The sequence below is a fragment of the Lissotriton helveticus genome, chromosome 3_1, assembly GCF_964261635.1.
Source record: "Lissotriton helveticus chromosome 3_1, aLisHel1.1, whole genome shotgun sequence".
NCBI lineage: Eukaryota > Metazoa > Chordata > Amphibia > Caudata > Salamandridae > Lissotriton > Lissotriton helveticus.
The window spans coordinates 687,699,614-687,719,553 of NC_136061.1; the positions used below are offsets into that span (position 1 = coordinate 687,699,614).

General features: G+C 45.7%; 1 protein-coding gene across 2 annotated transcripts in view; it reads right to left on the reverse strand.

Annotated features, from left to right (window-relative positions):
* Positions 1-19,940, reverse strand: part of VPS13C (vacuolar protein sorting 13 homolog C) — a 2,773,485-nt gene that overhangs the window by 966,999 nt on the left and 1,786,546 nt on the right. For both annotated transcript variants that reach the window (XM_078680824.1, XM_078680823.1), the window contains exon 63: positions 14,121-14,254. In XM_078680824.1, the coding sequence (XP_078536950.1) occupies positions 14,121-14,254 (134 nt within the window). The remainder of the gene's footprint in view (positions 1-14,120; positions 14,255-19,940) is intronic.

The window sequence follows — 19,940 nt, forward strand, 5'->3', positions numbered from 1 at the left end:
GGGTAACAGTTAATCTCGCTAATCAAGCATACTACCATTCATACTTCCTTTCATACTTATCCTGCTGGGTTTAAAAAGAAGAGGAGAACATACTAGACAATATAAACACTACATCCAAGGAAAATTATACAAAAAACAGACTAATACAAGTGGCAACTCAGAGGTGTACTTGTTGGGATACTTGTAGTGGGGTGGTTGGTAACATTCAACTAGTTAAGGTGGAAATAACCAGTTCGTATCCGAGACTATTGATGTTGGGCCGACGTACGTTTCGGTGAGTGTCACCTTCCTCAGGGCTAAAGACAAATATATACATACACGAAAATATTACAATTGCTATAAAAAGTCTTTGAGGGCATGAGACAATGTTCTGAAAAACAAAAAAATATAAACAATGCTTACAATTTCATAATTTCTTTAGATTTATGTTAAACATATTATTGGCATCATCTGTATGTGACTACTTTTGTGATTTAGAGAAAGCATTGAGCGCTCATAGCCTATTCTGCATTCTGCTACAACATTTTTAGAAAAGATAGGGAAGATACCCAAGTGTTTTTAATAGTCATGCACATTGCAGGAGGAGAGCAGAGTGAAAGAGAAGAAGGAATTAGAGTTTCACAGTTTTCATGAGGTTACACCCCACCCCGTGTGTTTGAAAGATTTTAGCCTAATGCATGCAGTTTATGCAACAGCTGCTGTTAGTTACTGTGCTGAAAGAACAGAGTGGTTTGCTTATTTACTAAGTGCTGTTAGGTTAGGCCAGGTTTGTTTAAAAAGAAAAAAGAAATTACCTATGGGCCGGGCAGTTTAAGCATAAGCTTATTTAAAATGTCCGGTGTTTTTGATTTACACTGGATCACGAGCTAGGGAGAAAGCAGGGGGGTTTTGATGTTATCTGCCTGGTTGTCATGATGCTGGCAAGGTAGATGATAGGTATATGGATTTATGTTACCTTGAGGTGAAAATGTTGGTGCTCTTTATCTTGCAAATACATCAAAAAGCGAAGGGGGTCATGGTTCTGGGTCTGTCGCGAGTAGCTTTCTAGATAAATCTGGAACAAAAGATGTTATCTGTGAAATTCCGGCAAGCAGTCTATTAGCGGTTACACTGTATGGGGTGAGGAGAAAGTATACCTCATCCACTGTGGTGTTCCATATCAGTGATGCTCAAGAGGGACAATGCTTCAGACCTCTGTCTGTTTCCTAGGAGAGATAATACATGTGGGTTGTAAAGCGTATGCATACTACTGTTGGCATTTTTCTGATGGTCATGGTTTTTAATTAGTGGCATCCAGGTTAGTTGGTCGGTTTTATTCTGGGTTCTTTGATGCAGCCGCGTGTGCCTTAGTATACATCTCGCATGACGGTACTAGCAGCTGCATCGCGTTATGGCTATATTGTGCCTAGTTGTCTATAACTATGATGGGTGACATTGTGCTGCGCATAGGTTTGCCTTACCTTGTTATTACATGCACAAAGTTGTAAGCGGCAGTCCAGGGACTTTTACAGGCGCCAGAGTTTGTTCGGCGAAAAGCTCGGAGCCTAAGGGAGAGAGTGCGCAAAGAGTTGCGGTCAGATAGGTCCCCGGGGGTACTTAGGAAAGCCAAACATTGGACATAAGTAGAGATAGCTCGCTTGCCACGTCATTGCATATACTGCCTGGATCGCGGTGGAATGTAATACGAGTTTGTTTCCAGGCATATCGATACGTGGAGAGAAAGGCAGCAGGACACGAGGAATAAAGCATATCTTCTACAAGGTCTCTTACCGTACGAGTGATGTGTTATTGCCGCATCCGGGGTTTCTGGAGTGTGCTAGCAGCATCGGAGCTTCTCAGATTTACACCTACGTTTAAATACTCTCTGTTAATGTTCTCCACGTGGAGAGTAGTCGAGATGGAGAGCGGACTTCTCCATTGCTTGCCTAGTGTTGCAACTAGAAATAGTTGACAGACTGCAGCGGTGGCGAGCCTGCAGCGTGGCGGCCATGTTTGAACAGGGCTTAGGTAGATTTAGATGGCTTAACGTTCACAATGCAGAATGAGTATGTCGTGTTGCTGCTGTATAAGTGACCTAGATCTACTGAAAGTGGTTTACAGAGTTGTGAAAGTATGCTAGGTATTATAGCTCAAGGCATGGTCTACTCATGAAACAAGGGACCTATGTGAGTTTCTGGGGCAGCTGTGTTTTTAAAGGGTGACTATCCATGAAATTTCCTCATTATGCCCGAATCGCACAGTGTCCAAAAAATGGATCCAGAAAGTTTCTCGTTTTTTCCGATAGATTGTAGGGTCTTTCCCTGGAGGTGTTTGTACATGTTCTAGGATTTGCCATCGCAGGTCTTTCTCACTGTGATCATATTGGACAAAATGAGATACCATGGGGGCATTGGTCTTCTGTGTCCGAATGGCTGATTTGTGTTCCGACAGTCTAATCCGGAATTCTCTGGATGTTTCACCTATATATCCTATGTCGCAAGGACAAGTGATAAGGTATATAACATTTTTTGTTCTGCAATTGGTCATTTCCTTTAGGTTTCCATGCTTTCGTCCATAGGTCCATATATCACCGGTGATGACATGGTCACATGCATGGCAGTTGCCACATCTGTGGTTGCCTTTTGGTAGTGGGTTTCCATCCATTGTTTTCTGTTTGTTTTTTTCTTTGTTTTGCCACCTGCTATGTACCAGCTTGTCTCGAAGATTCTGATTTCTTCTGAGGGCTAAGATGGGTTTACTTAGTCTGCTGTCTTGGTCATTCGTGTTCAATATTTTCCAGTTGTTGTAGATCACTTTCCTTATTTTATTGTTAACAGTGGAATGATTCAGGACACATACCAGTTTTTGTTCTTTAGATTTTGGAGTAGGATTTAGGAGGGCATCCCTGTTGTAGTATTGTGCTCTTTTCATAGAGCTTCGTATGAGGCGTTTGGGGTATCCTCTTGCTAAGAGCCTTTTCGTTAGTTGGTCGGCATGTGTCTTGTAGTCCTTCATTGTTGTGCAGTTTCTTTTGATTCGTAAAAACTCGCCAAATGGGATCGAATTTTTTTGGCAGTTTGGGTGGTAACTCCCATGTTCCAGGATGGTATTTTTGGCTGTTGGTTTACGATATAAGTCAACTGTCAGTTTGCCGTCTGTGTGTCGGATCCATATATCCAGAAATTCCACTTTATCTGAGGAGAAAGTGTGCGTGAACTTAAGATTTTTGTCAGCTAAGTTGAGCCATTCTATGAATTCCTTCAGTAAGTCTTCTGTCCCTGACCAGACGAAGAAAACGTCGTCTATGAATCTGTGCCATCTGGAGATGTTCTCAAAAAATGGCGCGATTTCATTATAGATGTTTTTGCGCTCAAATTCTCCCATATAGATGTTCGCTATGCTGGGGGCGCAAGAAGCCCCCATGCTGACTCCTTTGATTTGATGGTATATATCTTTTCCGAATTCGAAGTAGTTGTTATGGAGGACCATTCTAAGGCATTCCAAAATGAAGTTGTCAGGTCTGGGTCCAGGTGTCCTAGTTAGCAGTGCTGCAACAGATTCCATAGCCTTGTCTTGAGGAATATTGGTATAAAGGGATTCTATGTCGCATGTTACAAGTAACTGGGTGTCTTTGTTAAATGGGGAGTGTTCTAGAACTCTAATTATGTGCCCAGTATCCTTAATATAGGAGGCATACGTGGTGGTGAGAGGGCATAGGAAGGTATCCAGGTATTTTGAGAGAGGTTCTGTACTGGAGTTAATGGAGGCCACAATGGGTCTCAAAGGCGGGTTAGCTGTGTTCTTGTGCGTTTTTGGGACGCCATAAATAGCTGGGGTCACTGGATGGAGATTTATAAGGTAGTCCATCTCTTTTTGACAGATGTGTCCTTCTAAGAAAGCAGTGGATACTATAGTTTTAACCTCCTCTGCTAAGTCCGTGAGTGATCGTCTGCTTGCTTTTTTATAATGTTCCTCTACTTTTAGCATTTGGTTGATTTTATCGGCGTAGTGGTTCGCATCCATGATCACAATCCCTCCCGCTTTGTCGCAGGGTTTTATTATGATATCTTGGTTCTTTTGTAACGTTCTTAGAGCTGTTCTTTCTTCTTTCTCCAGATTAGAGTGGGGCATCGGTATATATTTCAGTACTCTTTCCAATTCATTGAGCACAGTTTTCTCAAATATTGCCACTTCTGGTCCTAGCATGTCTAACGTGGGGGTGAAAGTGGAGGGAGGGTGACAGCCTGAGATATTCTCTTCTTCTTCTCTTGTGTCCAGATTGTCAAAGTATTTTCTCAGTCTGATTTTTCTGAAGAAAGAGAATATGTCTTGGTGGATTTGGAATCTGTTAGCACCAGTGCTGGGAACGTATGAGAGACCTTTACTTAGAATTCTCACTTCTTCAGATGAGAGATTATGGGTGGAGAGATTAAATATTGGTATGGATGTGTTGTTCTGTTTTTTTACTGTTTCCAGTATTGTTGTCGTCTCGTCTGGACATATGGCTGAAGATGTGGAGGGTTCGCATGTTGGTATTGAGGTGATTGCTGGTATTGGTTCGACGTTGGATAGCGAGATCTCCCTCTTCCTCTGCCCCTCGATAAAAAAGGATGTCGAGATCCTCGATTTTGTCTTCCTGAGAATTGGCCTCTTTGGTTGTGATTGGGATAGTTGTATTCATAATCTTCTTCTGTCAGCATCCCTTCTTGTTCCGAGTCTGAGGAGTTGGTGTTGGAGAAAGTCTGGAATCTGACTCTCTTGTTGAAGTTAGGGTTATGATGGGTCTGTTCATGTGACCTTATTCCTTCAGCTGAGTCTTCTTGTTGCTGGGTATAGAAATCCTTTTTAAGGTATGGATAGATTTTTTCTTGCGCAAACCAGCGCACATCTTTCCTTAGTTTGTCCATTTTTTTCTTTGTAAGGAACGTGTCAAATTCTTCTATTTCCTCGTTGATTTCTTGAAGAGTTTTCTTTGCTTCTTCCAGGGTGCAGATGAGGGACATACCATGGCTCTTATTCTATTAGACCTCAGTGCTGCGTTCGACACTGTAGCACATTCCATCTTGCTACAGTGTCTGAGCAAAGGTGGGGTGAGAGGGGCAGCGTTGAAATGGATATACTCATTTCTTACTGGCCGAGGTTTTCAAGTGAGGCAGGGTGATTACTACTCTGGACGGATCCCTCTGGACCAGGGAGTGCCGCAAGGTTCGTCCCTGAGTCCAACACTTTTTAGTCTTTATGTTGCCCCGATCGCCACCTTAGTAGAGAGCTACGGCCTCCGACTAGTATCGTATGCCGACGACACGCAGCTGGTTATCTCCCTGTCGCGTGCACCCGGTCTTTCAGCGGACATCTTCAGAGCTTGCATGCAAGATCTTGCAGCCTGGATGTCCGCCAATTGTCTCAAGCTCAACGGGGGCAAGACCGAGGTGCTGGTCGTGGGGGGATGCCATTCAGCGTGGACGTCGGCATGGTGGCAAAGCTAAGAACCTGGGCATCTGGTTTGATGCTGACCTCACTTTTGGCCCCCAGAATAACCAGGTGGTCGGATCCTGTTTTGGGACCCTTAAAAGTCTTAGGAAGACTCTGAAGTTTTTACCCTTAAAAGCCCGACAAACTTTGGTGCATGCATTAGTTACATCAAAGATGGACTACGGCAATCTCCTCTATTTAGGGACCTTGGAGAAGAATCTCAGCCGCCTACAGGTTCTGCAGAATGCCGTCGCACGATTGGTGCTTAAACTACCCAGAAGAGCCGCTTCCGCTGCTGCCCTCCGGTCGCTGCACTGGCTCCCGGTCAGAAGTAGGGTAGAATTCAAAGCACTATGCACGTGCCACCGGATCATCAACGGGCGGTCTCCTCTCCCTATGCAGGGACTACTAACGTCTTATGAGCCGTCCCGGACTCTGAGATCCGCCGGCTCTGGACTCCTGGTTGTTCCCAAGGTGTCTAGAGTGCGGATGGGTGGAAGGTCCTTTAGGTACCTTGCAGCCTCCAGATGGAACAAACTACCGATGGCACTGCGATTAGAACCATCTGAGCTAATTTTCAGAGCCAAGCTTAAAACTATACTATTCGCTCAGTAAGGTAGGCCGCTCAGTAGATCCCAGTACATTTCTCTCCTTAGCGCGGAGACACGCCGTTGTGCGTCATCAAGCGCTTTACAAAACTCCCTAAATAAAAAAAAATAAAAATAAAGAGGGACCCAAATCCTAATTGGTGATGTACCTAAAGTACATGGTGTGAATTTAGAGAGAGAACAGCAGGGCTGTGGGTCTGATTAGCAGGCCCACAGCCACATCTAAGTCGAAAACCAGTGAAGCAAAAAGGAAAAAAAAATGGGGTGACCATAGGAAAGCAGACCCTACTCTCCTACACAAACGACATTTGGATTTTCCTAAACCATGTCGGAACCTATTGTAATTGGGACTGACAGATCATGATGAAAAGGTAACCATTCGAACATTCTGAATCGGTCCCGACAGGCATTCGGAAACTCAGAGTGGGTCGAAAGTGAATTGCACAGGTCTATGGACCACGTTTCCGACCGACGCATTACGATGTAGGATTCAGACAACTTTCTGAATCGGTCTGTCCAACACGAAAAGGCTGTCAAAAACTGACTTTGGGGGCCAGAAGCAGGCCCCCCTTCATCTTTAGGCCTCCGGTTAGGGGCCGTGGAGGTACCCAAGGAACCCCCCCCTGTAGAACCAAGCACAGTGTGACAAGCACCATGGGGTGCCTGCCACAAGGTTGAAGGTTTTCCCAAACCATCCCTTTATTCAATGGGAGCCTGTGATGTCGGTCGGAACACAGGCTCCCATTGAAGTCAATGGAAGACCTTCCGCATGGTGTACGGAAGTATCATATTTGGTTGGTCAGAACCTTTGACTGCGAGTCGGTCGGAACAGATTTCGACAAGGAGTAGGGTGGTTTAGTTTCCGACCAACATCGTAATCAGGCCCACAGTATACAAAACACAACCAAGTCTGGAAATTCTAAATCATAGACAATTCCTAGTGTCAAGTATCACATTATTTCAACAATAAGATACATAAAATACACATCAATTATTTTTCCATGTATAAGCAGGGAGGCAACGGAGAGGTGGTTGGGTCATCGAGTAATCCACAGGCAATTACTGTACCTACCAGAAAAAGCGTTACCAAAGGTAAGTAACTTGTTCTTCAAATGGATACATCTGCCTGTGGGTTCCTCACCTTTTGAATTAAATCCCCAAGCAGTCCTGCGCCCGGAGGAGGGTGCATGTCTACTTATACCAAAAAAATCCTGCAGCACAGATCGCCTAAAATGGCCGTCCCTCCTCACCTTCGAATCTAAGCAATAGTGCTTCGCAAAAGTGTGGCTGGAGGCCGAAGTTGCCGCCTTGCAGATGTCTACCACGAGAAACAGCGTTTATAATGCTGTCAATACCACGCGAGCAGGTAACAACGCGGACGTTACATTGTCCACGTTGTTACCACGCATGACATTACATCGCAAGTCGTTTCTACGACTTGCGCTAGATGGTGCCCAAAACCAAGGAATGTGTTGGATTTTAAATCCAACACATTCCCTACTGTTGTGCTAGCTGGAGTAGGAATAGTAACTTATTCTATTCCTAAGTCCAGAGCACCATCTAGTGCAAGTCATAGAAACGACTTGCGATGTAAAGCCATGCTTGGTAACAACGCAGACGATATAACGTCCGCGTTGTAACCTACTGCATGGTAACGTATGTCGTAGTAACGTCATACATTCATCTACCTCAGGGACACGTCTAGCTAAAGCCGAAGAGGAAGACTTAACTCTGGTAGAATGAGCTAAAAATACCTTCTGGCGGCTCCTTCTTGGCCAAGGGATAGCAGATCTTGATACAGAGGATGATCCGCCTGGACAGTGTTCTCTTGTGGACAACCTTACCCTTCATCTTGCCCACATATCTGATGAAGAGTTGGTCGTCCAACCCGAAGTCCTTGGTCCTGTACAGGTTGAAGCTGACTGCCCTCTTAAGGTTCAGGAAATTACATTTCTCCTCCACCTTAGAAGGATGAGTGGAAGGGAATAAAGTGGGTAACCTTGCAACTCACTCACCCTGAAAGCAGAAGTGATTCCAGCCAGAAATATTGTTTTAAACACTAGGAACCTTAAGGGACAGCCATGTAAAGGCTCAAAGGGAGAACCCACAAGAAAGTGAGAACCAAATTCAAATCCCACTGAGGCATGACGAAGGGAGTGGGAGGAAACTTATTTGTGAGACCCTTAATGAATCTCATAACGATGAGAGATATAAACAGTGAGGGTTGGTCTGGCAAACAGAGAACATTTGACAAGGCAGACAAGTAGCCCTTAACAGTAGCTACTGCATAGCCCTGTTGTGCTAGGGAAAGAGAGAAACTTAAAATATCAGACAAATGGGCCTGTAAAGGATCAATAGATCTCTCTCCACACCATTTAACAAACTTGGCCCACTTATCAGACAGACTTGGTGGAGTATCTCCTGGACGATAAAATAACATCCACCACATCCAGTGGAGAAAGAAAGAACACAGGCTCTGGGGGTGGGGGTGAAGAACCTGTGCCTGAGACTGCGAGAGGAGGTCTACCCTGAGAGGGAGACAAAGCAGAGGGAAAGATGAGAGGTAAAGGAAATCTGTGTACCACACCCTTCGCAGCCAATATGGAGCGATCAATATGACTTGGGCTCGGTCTTGGCGAATCTTCCTTAGAACTCAAGGAATCAAGGGTAAGGGCGGGAACACATACAGAAGCTGAGAGCCCCAATCTAATTGAAACGCGCCCCCCACCGCTCCCTGCATCGGATACTAGAGACTGCAGAACGACGGGCAGTGCGCGTTCTCGTGAGTGACTAAAAGGTCTAACTGAGGAAACCAGCACATCCTGAATATGTGAAGGACTATTTCTGGATGGAGACGCCACTCGAAATCGGCCAAATACTACAGACTGAAACTGTTTGCACGCACATTCAGTTTCCCGTCCAGATGATTTGCGATCATGGAAATATGATGGTCTTGAGTCCAAGACCAGAGTCGCAGTGCTTCTCTGGAAAGAAAATACGCCCGTACTCCTCCCTGTTTGTTGATGTACCGCATTGCGTCAAGCCCTGAATCGAATGACAGTGAAGGGAGGGAAGAAAGGCCTTGAGAGCCTAACGTATTGTCCGTAATCCAGAAGATTGATGTGAAATAATCTTTCCTCTGGAGACCAAAGATCTTTGAGCTCCAGATCACCATGGTGAACTCCCCACCCTAGAGTGGCGGCATCCGTTATCATTGTGGCCACCGGAGGAGAAGGTTGCAATGGCTTCCCTTGAGACAGGTTGCTTGGAACACTGCACCAAAAAAGCTCAACTGCAGTGTCTCTGGAGATACTGGCCACCTCTTCAAGTTCTCTGTTGTGTTGAAGCCACTGTCTGTGGAGGCACCACTGGAGGGCCCTCATATGCCAGTGTGCATGGTTGACCAATCGTATGCAGGAAGCGAACAGCCCGAGCAGGCGCAAGATCTTCAGGACTGGAACAGTTGCTCCATTCTGAAATAGTGGAATCATAGACTGGATGTCTTGAATCCTCTGTAGAGGTGGGAAGGCATGACACACAGTATTGTCCAGTACTGTCCTTATGAACAGGTTGTACTGAGAGGGCACCAGGTGAGATCTGGGTACATTAATCAAAAACCCCAAGTTGAACAACAGTTGTGTTGGTACTTGCACATAATGCAACACTATCTCTGGCGACTTCGCTTTGAGCAACCAGTCGTCCAGATAGTGGAAAACGGGGACCCCCAATCTTCTGAAATGTGGTGCTTCTGCCGCCATCACTTTTGTGAAGACCCGAAATGCGGAAGTAAGACCGAACGGAAGGAGAGCAAACTAGTAGTATTGAGACTCCACTTTAAAACAAAGGTTCTTCAGATGAGACTACAGGATGGGGATGTAAAAATAAGCTTTCTGCAAATCGATCAACACCATCCAGTCTTCCTTTTGCAGAAGAAACTAAGCCAAGGTCAACATCTTGCATTTATCATGCTTAAGGTAAAAATTCAAGATCCTGAGGTCTGGGATCGGCCTAAAGCGACCATCCTTTTTGGGGATCAGGAAGTAATGGCCGTAACATCCATGACCACTTTCCTCATGCAGAACGACCTCAATCGCACCTTTTTGCAGTAAAGACAGAACCTTCTGCTGGAGAAGCAGAAGGTGCTCATCCAAGCACAAACCCTGACTGGGAGGATAAGAAGGGGGAAACTCCCGAAAGGGTAGGGTGTATCCATTCTCTACAATGGTCAACACACAACGATCTGTAGCAACAGACCTCCACTGTTGTAGAAAATGGAACATCCATTCTCCCACAGGACAGGCATGCTCTAGGATGGAGGAGATAGAGCTGCTTCCCTGCCATACCAGCTGGTGGGGTAGAAGAGGAGGAGGAGACTTGCTGCCATGCTGCACCCTCACAGACAGCCTCTGCCCTTTCCCCAGTAAGATCTGTACAGGGGATTTGCCTACTGTTGCTGCTGTTGCAGCTACCTGGCATGAAAGGATAAGGTCCAGCCAAAAACACAAAACTTGCACTATCTAAAGCCCCTGGACTGAGACTGTAGGCCCAAAGATCTTGCTGTGGCTCTACTATCTTTAAAGAACTGCAGCACAAGTTCGCTTTGGTCCCAAATAGACGAGAGCTGTCGAAAGGCATGTCTAACAGGGTAGCTTGGACATCAGTGGAGAACCCCGAACGTCGTAACCAAGCGTGTTTTCTGGTCGCCACAAACAAACCCATCACCCTAGCAACCGAGTAAGCAGTGTCCAGACCAGGTTGTATGACCTGGTGGGCCGCAGCTTGGGCATCAGAAAGAACCTTAAAAAAAATGGCCCTGAACATCGTCCGGTAGTTTCGTCAGCACTTCCCTTGCTGAGTCCATAAGCACACAGAGAAATAGCGACCCAAAAGGAAAGTAGCATTAGTTCACTTGAGAGCCAACCTGACTAAAGAGAACACCTTCATCACTGATTGCTCCATGCGTTTGGACTCTCTATTTGCTGGTGTAGATGGGATTGACACTGCAGACTGCTTCGAGGAGCACGAAGCCTGGACTACCAGACATTCCAGGGATGGATGAGTGGACAGGAAAGCAGGTTTTCCCGGTGCCACCTTATACCTCCTCGCCACAGACCTGTACACCACTGCAGGAGACATTTGTTTCTGCCAGACATTAAGTATGGGCTCAGTCAAAGCCATGTTAAAGGGGAGAAAGGGATCAGAGATAGATGAAGAAGAATGGAGCACCTCTCTCAAGTTGTTAGATTTTAATCCCTCTGTGGGAAGAGGCAATTACAGTAGATCTGCTGCTTTCCTGATCACGGCATGATAAGAGGTTTCCTCCTGGACTGGGAGACCTTTTGGAGATGACAGCTCCCATTCAGAAGAGGCATCCAGACCACTAGCCTCCTGCAATCCTTCAAAATCCTGACCAGGATCCACATTCACCCCTTCCTCACCCTCTTCATGCTCTTCCTGGTACTCTTCCTCTTCTAATAACCTATGTGCCTCTCTCTGAGACCTCATCCTCGGAACAGGCATCGATGCCGCCAGACACGGTGCTGATGACTTTGAGATCGGCATAGGAGGGAGGTCTACCAGAATAGTAGTCAACACCGGTCGAGGTCAAGTAGGTGCCTGTTCAGAACCAGATGGTGCCGTGTAGGATCTATCCAATAGCACTCGCCCCTCCAGCGATTGTACCGACGTAAGAAATCTCGGTGTTGGAAGAGGCCAACTCCCTGGAGCTGTCGGTATAAAAGGCATAAGAGGTGCCTGAGGGAAGTGAGGTGGCAAACCTCCCAGGGAAAATGCCAGCGGACTCACAGTGCCAACAGGCACACCAGTAGGGTTAGCCGCTCTGGCTAACAAGCCAAATATTGCACTTAAAAAATGCAACAGATCTGTACCTGGAGTTGGAGAGGCAGGATACACCGGATCCGGCACTGCGGGTTCTGAAGCCACTCGATGAAGCTGCACATTCAGTCCTAGCCGAGCGGCCGGAGACCCTGGAGCCCGAGGTGGAGAGGTCGGCTTCAGCAACAGTGGAGACATTGCTTCTCTTGGAGCTGCTGGAGTTACCGCCTTCGGAGACAAGGCCGGAGTCACCTCAGAAAAAGGAGATGGAGAGATTTTATCCTTTCGATGACGCCTGGGAACTGAGAACACCGACTTTGGCACTCCATCCTTTGATGTACGACGCCGAGACCCATGTCGTCACTTTTTCTTGTGCTTCTCCGACGACCTTGAAGTATGGGGAGTCGGCAACTTGGAACGGGACCTCGACCTTCTTCGACACCTGTTTTGCTTCTTGGCCTTGGCCTTGAACAATATGGCCTCCCTCTCCTTCAGGGCTTTGGGGTTCATACGCCTGCATGACGAACACTCCTCGACGTTGTGGTCCAACAAGAGACACCATAAAGAGTCTTCACAAGGGTTAGTGATAGACATCTGGCCCCCACAACCCCTGCATGGCTTGAAACCAGAATTTCTCTGAGTATCCATAGTCGATGCTACAAACAAACTACGAATTGCAAAAAAGAAACTCCCAGTAATGGAGAGCCCGGTGAAAAAACTTTATGCGTAGACGGTGCGGAAAAATAGGGAACTGACGTCAGCAAGCTGACGAGGTCTTCTTATGGCTCTGATGACTTCCAAAGGAGTCACATGCAGAGCCATTCCATTGTGATGTCCTCATCGATGCTGTAGAGCTGATGAGAAAAGATTCCGTGCAATGCTGTAGATGAGGGTAATTCAAAAGGTGAGAATCCACATGTAGATGTACCCATCAGAATGTATTGTTTAGGGGCAACCCTGAACCTTGCCTCCTCTGATTCAAGGAAGAAAGAAAAAGGATTGAAGAGCCATGCTGATCCAGGAAGAAAAGGACACCAATTACTTTGGCCCCAGCTCTACCTGTCCCCACTCCGACCTGCCTACAGCGGAAGCCCTAGCGTGCCCAGCAGCTAGCAGCCCCCCAGAGACCGGAGGACCTGCCCTGCACTCAACTCACAGACTCAGTCTCCTGTGAGCATAGCATTTGCTCAACAAAGACTTCAAACACAGAACCCTGATATACGTCCAGGGATCCCCTGGACTCTGTGCATGCTATACCTTACTTTGGTATAATATATACAGAGACAGTTTCCCACAGCACCCCTGTACCCCTCTAACATTCTATCGATCTGTGTGGGTTTTGAGGAGGGTGTGGGTGACTGAGGCCTGTCTGGGCACTTCTGCTTCTCCATTATACAAAGAAAGATGATCAAGGATAGTGTCAGTGCCTGGCCTCTCCTCCTCTATCAGGGTGATTGCTGGGGGATGAGTCCCACCCCAGAAGGTCCGCAGACAGAAGGAACCACCAGGCGGGCTAACAGGTAAACGTTGCGTGCTCGGACAGCCCGGTATAGGAGACCCGTGCTGCAGTAGTCCCTCTGCTCATTAATAGAATCAACACCTGACCCCTCCTCCTCTAAAAGGGTGATCCCTGGGGGCCGATTCCCACCCCATAGGGCCACAAACAGAAGGAACCTCTAGGAAGGGAAAGCAGGTAAACGTTGCTGGCCTTGGACAGCCCGGTACTAAAGAGTCAATGAGTTTGTCAACCTTAGTGGTTGGGAGCTTAAACTCAGCAGCGCTATTGGTAAGGAATTGAAAGTAATTCTCCACTCGATTACATTTAATGGATCATGTTAGAATCCTTCAAGTGTAAGAGAACGCATTTGTACGTTCCTGTGTTTACATTTGCTGGCACATTATAAGAAGACAAACTGGCATTTCCAATATGTATTCTAGTTCCATACAGGTCAGTTAAACATTGATATACATATTTTTCCAGATCAGAGCTTGTTTTTCTCGAGGCTAGAGAGGTGAGATAAATGTACTGCGTTAATGTTTGCTCTGAAAAAGTGCTTTGGTTACTAGCTTGTCATTCGTATGCTTCTGGGTGGCTTAGGGACTGCACCACTTAACATTTATGGCCTAGCATATCTTTGCTCAAGATCCTATTTCCTGTGTGCTTTGTCCTGTGTAATAAATCGGATACATATTTTCCTTACACCAACATGCATCAAACTGGTATACCTTTGATTGTACTGCAGAACAGCTCCAGGGGTGTGGTTAATAATAAGGGCCGGTGCAGCTCCTTCATAATAATCAGAAAATGTTATCATCACATAATGCTCTGCAACATTAACATCCACCATAATTCCGCCATTCTGAAAAAAAGAAAATAAGTTGTGATGTAATATTCTATTTTATGCTGCAAATAAACTCAATGCTGGGTATTTTCTCAATTTGTGAAATCAACCCATAAATCAAACCACTTCTGAGTCTGCACAGGTGAGGTGCGAGCATGCCGAACCTCATTAGTCAGAATGTCTGCAAGTAAAGATGATAGGGTGTAGTCATAATGGACCTACAAATGGAACAAGCATTGGAAATGCAAGCAGTCTCGCATTTGATTGAGTTGGAGCTATTGCCACTGTAAATGGCAATGTATTTTTCTTATGTGTTATGGACTGTATGTATGTGGTGTGTAGTGGAACTATATGGGTTGGATTGGATTAGTTAGTTTAGTAATTGTGTGGTGTGGAGTTGTGTAGAGTGGAATTGTGTAGTGGCATTGTGTGGCATGGTGTGCTGTGGAAATATATGGTTAGCAATTATGTGACATTCAGTGTAGTGGCATTATGTGGAGTGGGATTGTGTGTTGTGGAGTGGTAAGTAGTTCAGTTTAATTATGTGTTGTGCTGTTGAATTTTGCGGCACAATATGGAATTGTGTGGTGTGGATTGGATGTGTGTGGATTGGATGTATGTGGTGTGTTGTGTAATTGTGTAGCTGAGTTGTACTATGTGATTTGGTGTTATATTATGTGGTGTGGACTGGAAATGTGTGAAGCCGCATTGTGTGGCATGGAACTGTGAGTATAGCTTTGTGTTTTTGGTGATGGAAAAGAACAAATAGGTTAGGAGCTAAGCATCAGATCAGTGTGTGTTAAAAAAAAGTAAAGAGTTGACGCTATCGGCATTGTAAATGACTCTTACCTACGTGTTATGGATTTGAGTGGATGTATGTGTACCAATTATGTAGGTTGGATTGGACGTGTTAGTCGTGGTATTGTGAGGTGTGAAACTGTGTGGTGTGGATTTGTGTAGTGGAATTATTTGGTATGATGTGCAGTTGTATTATGTGAATAGTAATTATGTGTTTTTGAGTGTATTGGAATTATGTGGAGTGGGACTGTGTGTAAGTATGTGGAATGGCATTTTGTGTTGTGGAGTGTTATGTAGTGGAGTTTTAAGAAGACATTATGTACAATTAAATGACTATTAAAAAAAGAATTAACCAAAAATGTCTTCTAGTTTTTCTGTCCTTGCAATGTTGGCAACCTCTTCCTGCCTGTTGTAATGCTTGTTTATTATAGCTTTTTGTTGTTATGAATGAAGGCACATAAACAATAGGAGGGTGGAGATTGAGAAATAGTAATAAACAAAAGGGGGAGGGAGAGGAAGAAGTGGATTCTGTCTCCCCTGGTAATATGCATAAACAAAAGGAATCCACTAGATTGGGTTCGGTGATCCCTACAGTGATGGGGAGCAACCAGTGTTGTTTAAATACCCCTCACACACCAAAAGGCCCCTTGGTGTCATGCTTCATCATCGGGGTCTTCGCAAACCTCTACGGAATGCGGCGTGCTACGACTCACGACTACGTAGGAGCACTGAAAGTGAACTATGTGTTGGTGTGTGTGGAGTGGTAAAATGTGAGTAGTGAGGTGAAAGTGAAAACTAAAAAATACCTGGCTCGTAGGTAAACAAAAACTTTTATTGAGTCCACGGCTGGTATTATTAAAAAAGTGCAAGCGAGGTTGTTCTCTACTGATTAGGGTAAGGCAACCTCAAAAGTGCGTCAACATGTTTCAGAGTAGAGGACTCCTTCTTCTGGACAAGGATGTGCACTAGTTATTCTCACCTTACTCACATGTATATGTAGATGTAAAAGTGTGCTCTACAAAAATAATTTATGGTGAAATGTACCTATCTGTTTTATTAAAGGTCAAAGTCTGTTGCGCCCAGTTGGCGATATACTGAACCTGTGAATGAACAAAAGGTTATATAAACCATAGTGTAAAATACATGTTCATGAAAAACTGTGTAGATACACAGAAGGGTAACAAAGAACCAAAAATAAGGTCCAGGAACCCTGGAAAAGAAAATGGAAAAACACGAACAAACACATAGACTAGGACACACATTAATTGTGTCTGAAGATCTCCATCTGGTTCCATAAGATGAAAAAACGGAATTAATATCACACAGTTATCAACAGATGTATATTGCTTACTTATAGTAATGGGCTAAGTAGCCTCAAGAGCCAAAAGCGTGGTATTGGAGGTCTTCTGTTCTGACCAATGTAGCAACCGATGAGGTATTAAAGGAACCGAGTTTTAGGATCTAAAGCAGTCGATCCTGATAAAGATTTAGGCAAACATACATTCCAACACACACACTCACGGTTACAGCGTGGCCTGGTTGGCTCTCATCCCCTCAACGCGGCTCCGACGAAGTGTCGGTCCAGTGAGAAACAAACCCCTTATATAGTGTCTCAAAGGTTACTGATTGTCCCTTAATTGGAGAAGGAAACAGCCCAAACATGGACATAACCCTTAAGTTCTGACCCGGTTCTGCGCGGGCTTGCTGGGTGTGTCCAAAGTAACCAGAGTATGCGCGAAGGGGAGACACTAACCGCAAGCGCATGCGCAAGGCGGTAGTGTCTGCGAAGATGATCAGGCTGCAGGAGGGAGTTAGCAGCTACTCGCGCATGCGCGAGTGAGACGTCCCGTTTATTGCTTATCTCAATTTGGGTCTTTTTGGGAGCGCTGTGAGCGCAGCAAATATGTGCTCGCGCATACGCACATTCGAGTGGGAAAGGGTTAGTTTGAACTTGTCAGCGTTAATGAGACTATCATTCTCGATAGAGAGTAAAGTACAAATACAAACGTTCTATCAATTTTGTGGGCATAAGGTCTTATGGTAACAGTGAGAGAAAGACATTTTTACTCTTAATTGACCTCTTTGCACTTTTTTAATGATACCAGCCGAGGACTCAATAAAAGTTTTTGTTTACCTACGAGCCAGGTATTTTTTAGTTTTCACTTTCACCTCACTACTCACATTTTACCACTCCACACACACCAACACATAGTTCACTTTCAGTGCTCCTACGTAGTCGTGAGTCGTAGCACGCCGCATTCCGTAGAGGTTTGCGAAGACCCCGATGATGAAGCATGACACCAAGGGGCCTTTTGGTGTGTGAGGGGTATTTAAACAACACTGGTTGCTCCCCACCACTGTAGGGATCACCGAACCCAATCTAGTGGATTCCTTTTGTTTATGCCGATTGAGAAATAGTACCTGAATTACAACATGAGCTGCGGATGGGAAATAGGAGAGAATCAACAGATACCAGATTTCGAGGGCACACTGAGGTGGTGCTAAGTAATGCTGAGGTGGTGCTAAGAAATGCTGAAGTGGGACTGAGGTGGTGGTGGTGTACTGGTGCAGATGTGATGCTCAGGTGGTGTTGAATGATATTCAGGTGGTGGTGAGTGATGCTGAGGTATTGGCGTGCTGGTGTGGAGGTGATACTGAGTGTTACTGAGGTGGTGCTGAGTGATACGGAGATGGTGCTGAGTGGCGCTGAGTTATGCTGAGGTGGTGGTGCTGAGGCGCTGCGGAGTTGGTTCTGTGTCGAGGTGATGGTTTGCTGATGCTGAGGTGGTGCTGTGTTGGTGGTGGTGCATTGAAGCGAAAACTGTGCTGATGCTTATGTTTTGCTGCATTTGTGCTGAGGTAGCGCTGCGCTAATGCTGAGATGGTAGTGAACTGACGAGGAGGTGATGCTGAGGTGATAATGAGGTGGTGCTTAGTGATGCAGAGATGCTGGTTCATGCTAAGGTAGTGGTGCTGCACTGGTGCTCAGGTGGTGATGAGAGATGTTGAGTTGGTGCTGTGCTGAGGTGATGCTGCACTGATATTGAAGTGGTGTGGTATTGGTGCTGAGTTGCTGCTGAGGTGGGGCTGCTTTGGTGCCAAGATGGTGCAGAGGCATGCTGCGATGGACCGGAGTCATGCTGAGGTGGTGCTGCTGCACTGGTGCTCAGGTGGTGCTGCACTGATGAGGAGGTAGTGCTGTGATGATGCTGGGACAGGAGGGCGTGCGGTAACCAAACAAGGGCGTCAGAGATGTGCAGGTAGGCAAAAACAGTGCAAAGAGCAATTGAATAAAATTTGTTTAAAAACAAGGAGTGCAATATTAACAAGCATTGGCATAGCCAATAGGTCTCGCCTTTGGGACCTTATAAGTATTCAATTATGCAGCACAATATTGTTGGTGCAACATCAACTGTTGCATGGCTAAACAGTTATAATGTCCCAAAGGCGAGACCTATTGGCTATGCCAATGCTTGTTTTTATTGTCTGGAATTGCTTGAGACCTGGAATGTGTCAGTGAGTGCTTTTAAAAGCAAAATAAACTCGGAAACACTGCCCTTCTGCTCTGAAGTCAGTATCTGGTGTGATCACACCGCCCTTGTGCCGGCCCTACGTTCTTGTTGCACAAGTTACTTACCTTCGGTAACGATATATCTGTAAGAATCAGTAGTTAGTATTAGGGGCCCGATGTAAGACACCAAATACCGGTCGGCCGTTACCGACCGGTATTTGGTTTTTGACATGTAGGGGGCCTAAAATTTACCGATTCGGTAAAATACCGAATCGGTAAATTTACCGAATCCGTAAATCTAGATGTAGGTGGCACTGAAAACAGTGCCACAGGCCCTTAAGAATTCGTTATTTACCATGAAATACTATTTTATGGTAAATAACAAATTCCTGTATACATGCACATCTGTGCCTGTACACCTGTGCCATGTGGCACACATACATGCCCTAAGGGCCCTAAGGGCATGGATGTGTGCAACATGGCACACAAGCCAGAATCAGGGGTGCAACAGGGTGTCAAAGTGACACCCTGTCCCCCTTGACAATTCGGTAATTTTACCGAATCGGTATTTACCGATTCGGTAATTGACATTGATTCCTCAAGGCCCATGGGATTCAATGGCAATTACCGAATCGGTAAATACCGATTCGGTAATTACCAAATCATACCGATTCGGTAAAAATTACCGAATTTTTTCCTACATCTGATTTACTGAATCTAGAATACCGAATCTGTAAAATTCTGTATTCTACCAACATCGGGCCCCTAATTCCTTACCTTAGAATATCCCCAGGCGTCAGAGTGGATCCAGGAAATTTTGCATAGCAGTACCCCTGCGCGTCAGTAGGCGTCGTCTGTGGCTCCGCGTCCGTCGTTGGCGCCGGGATGACGTCGTCGGAGTACTTAGACACCGCCCTCGTGCGCTGACGTCAGTTCTTATACACAGCTTTTCCGTGCCAGAAAACGCAGAGCCATGACAAAAACCAACACTGGTGCCATAAAACTAGGTCCCTGAAAGGGGAATGACCTTAACCCTAGGTATCGGTTTGCAGAACGGGGAGGATGGGTGGGGCAGTAAGGAATCTAATACTAGCTACTGTTTCTTACAGATATATTGTTACCGAAGGGAAGTAACTTGTGCATCTGAAAGAAACAGGTTATTATTAGATTCCACATCTTAGAATAGATACCCCAGCAATACCAACCCCGGTGGTGGGTCTGCGAACCAATGATCACACCAGAAAGTCCTGGAGAACGGACGGCCGAAAAAGCTATCTCCCTGGACTTTGCTGTCCAGGCAGTAGTGCCTTGCGAACGTGTGCAGCGAGGCCCACGTAGCTGTCTGACAGATGTCCTGCAAGGGGACTCCACGACCCAGGGCAGCGGTAGCCGCCG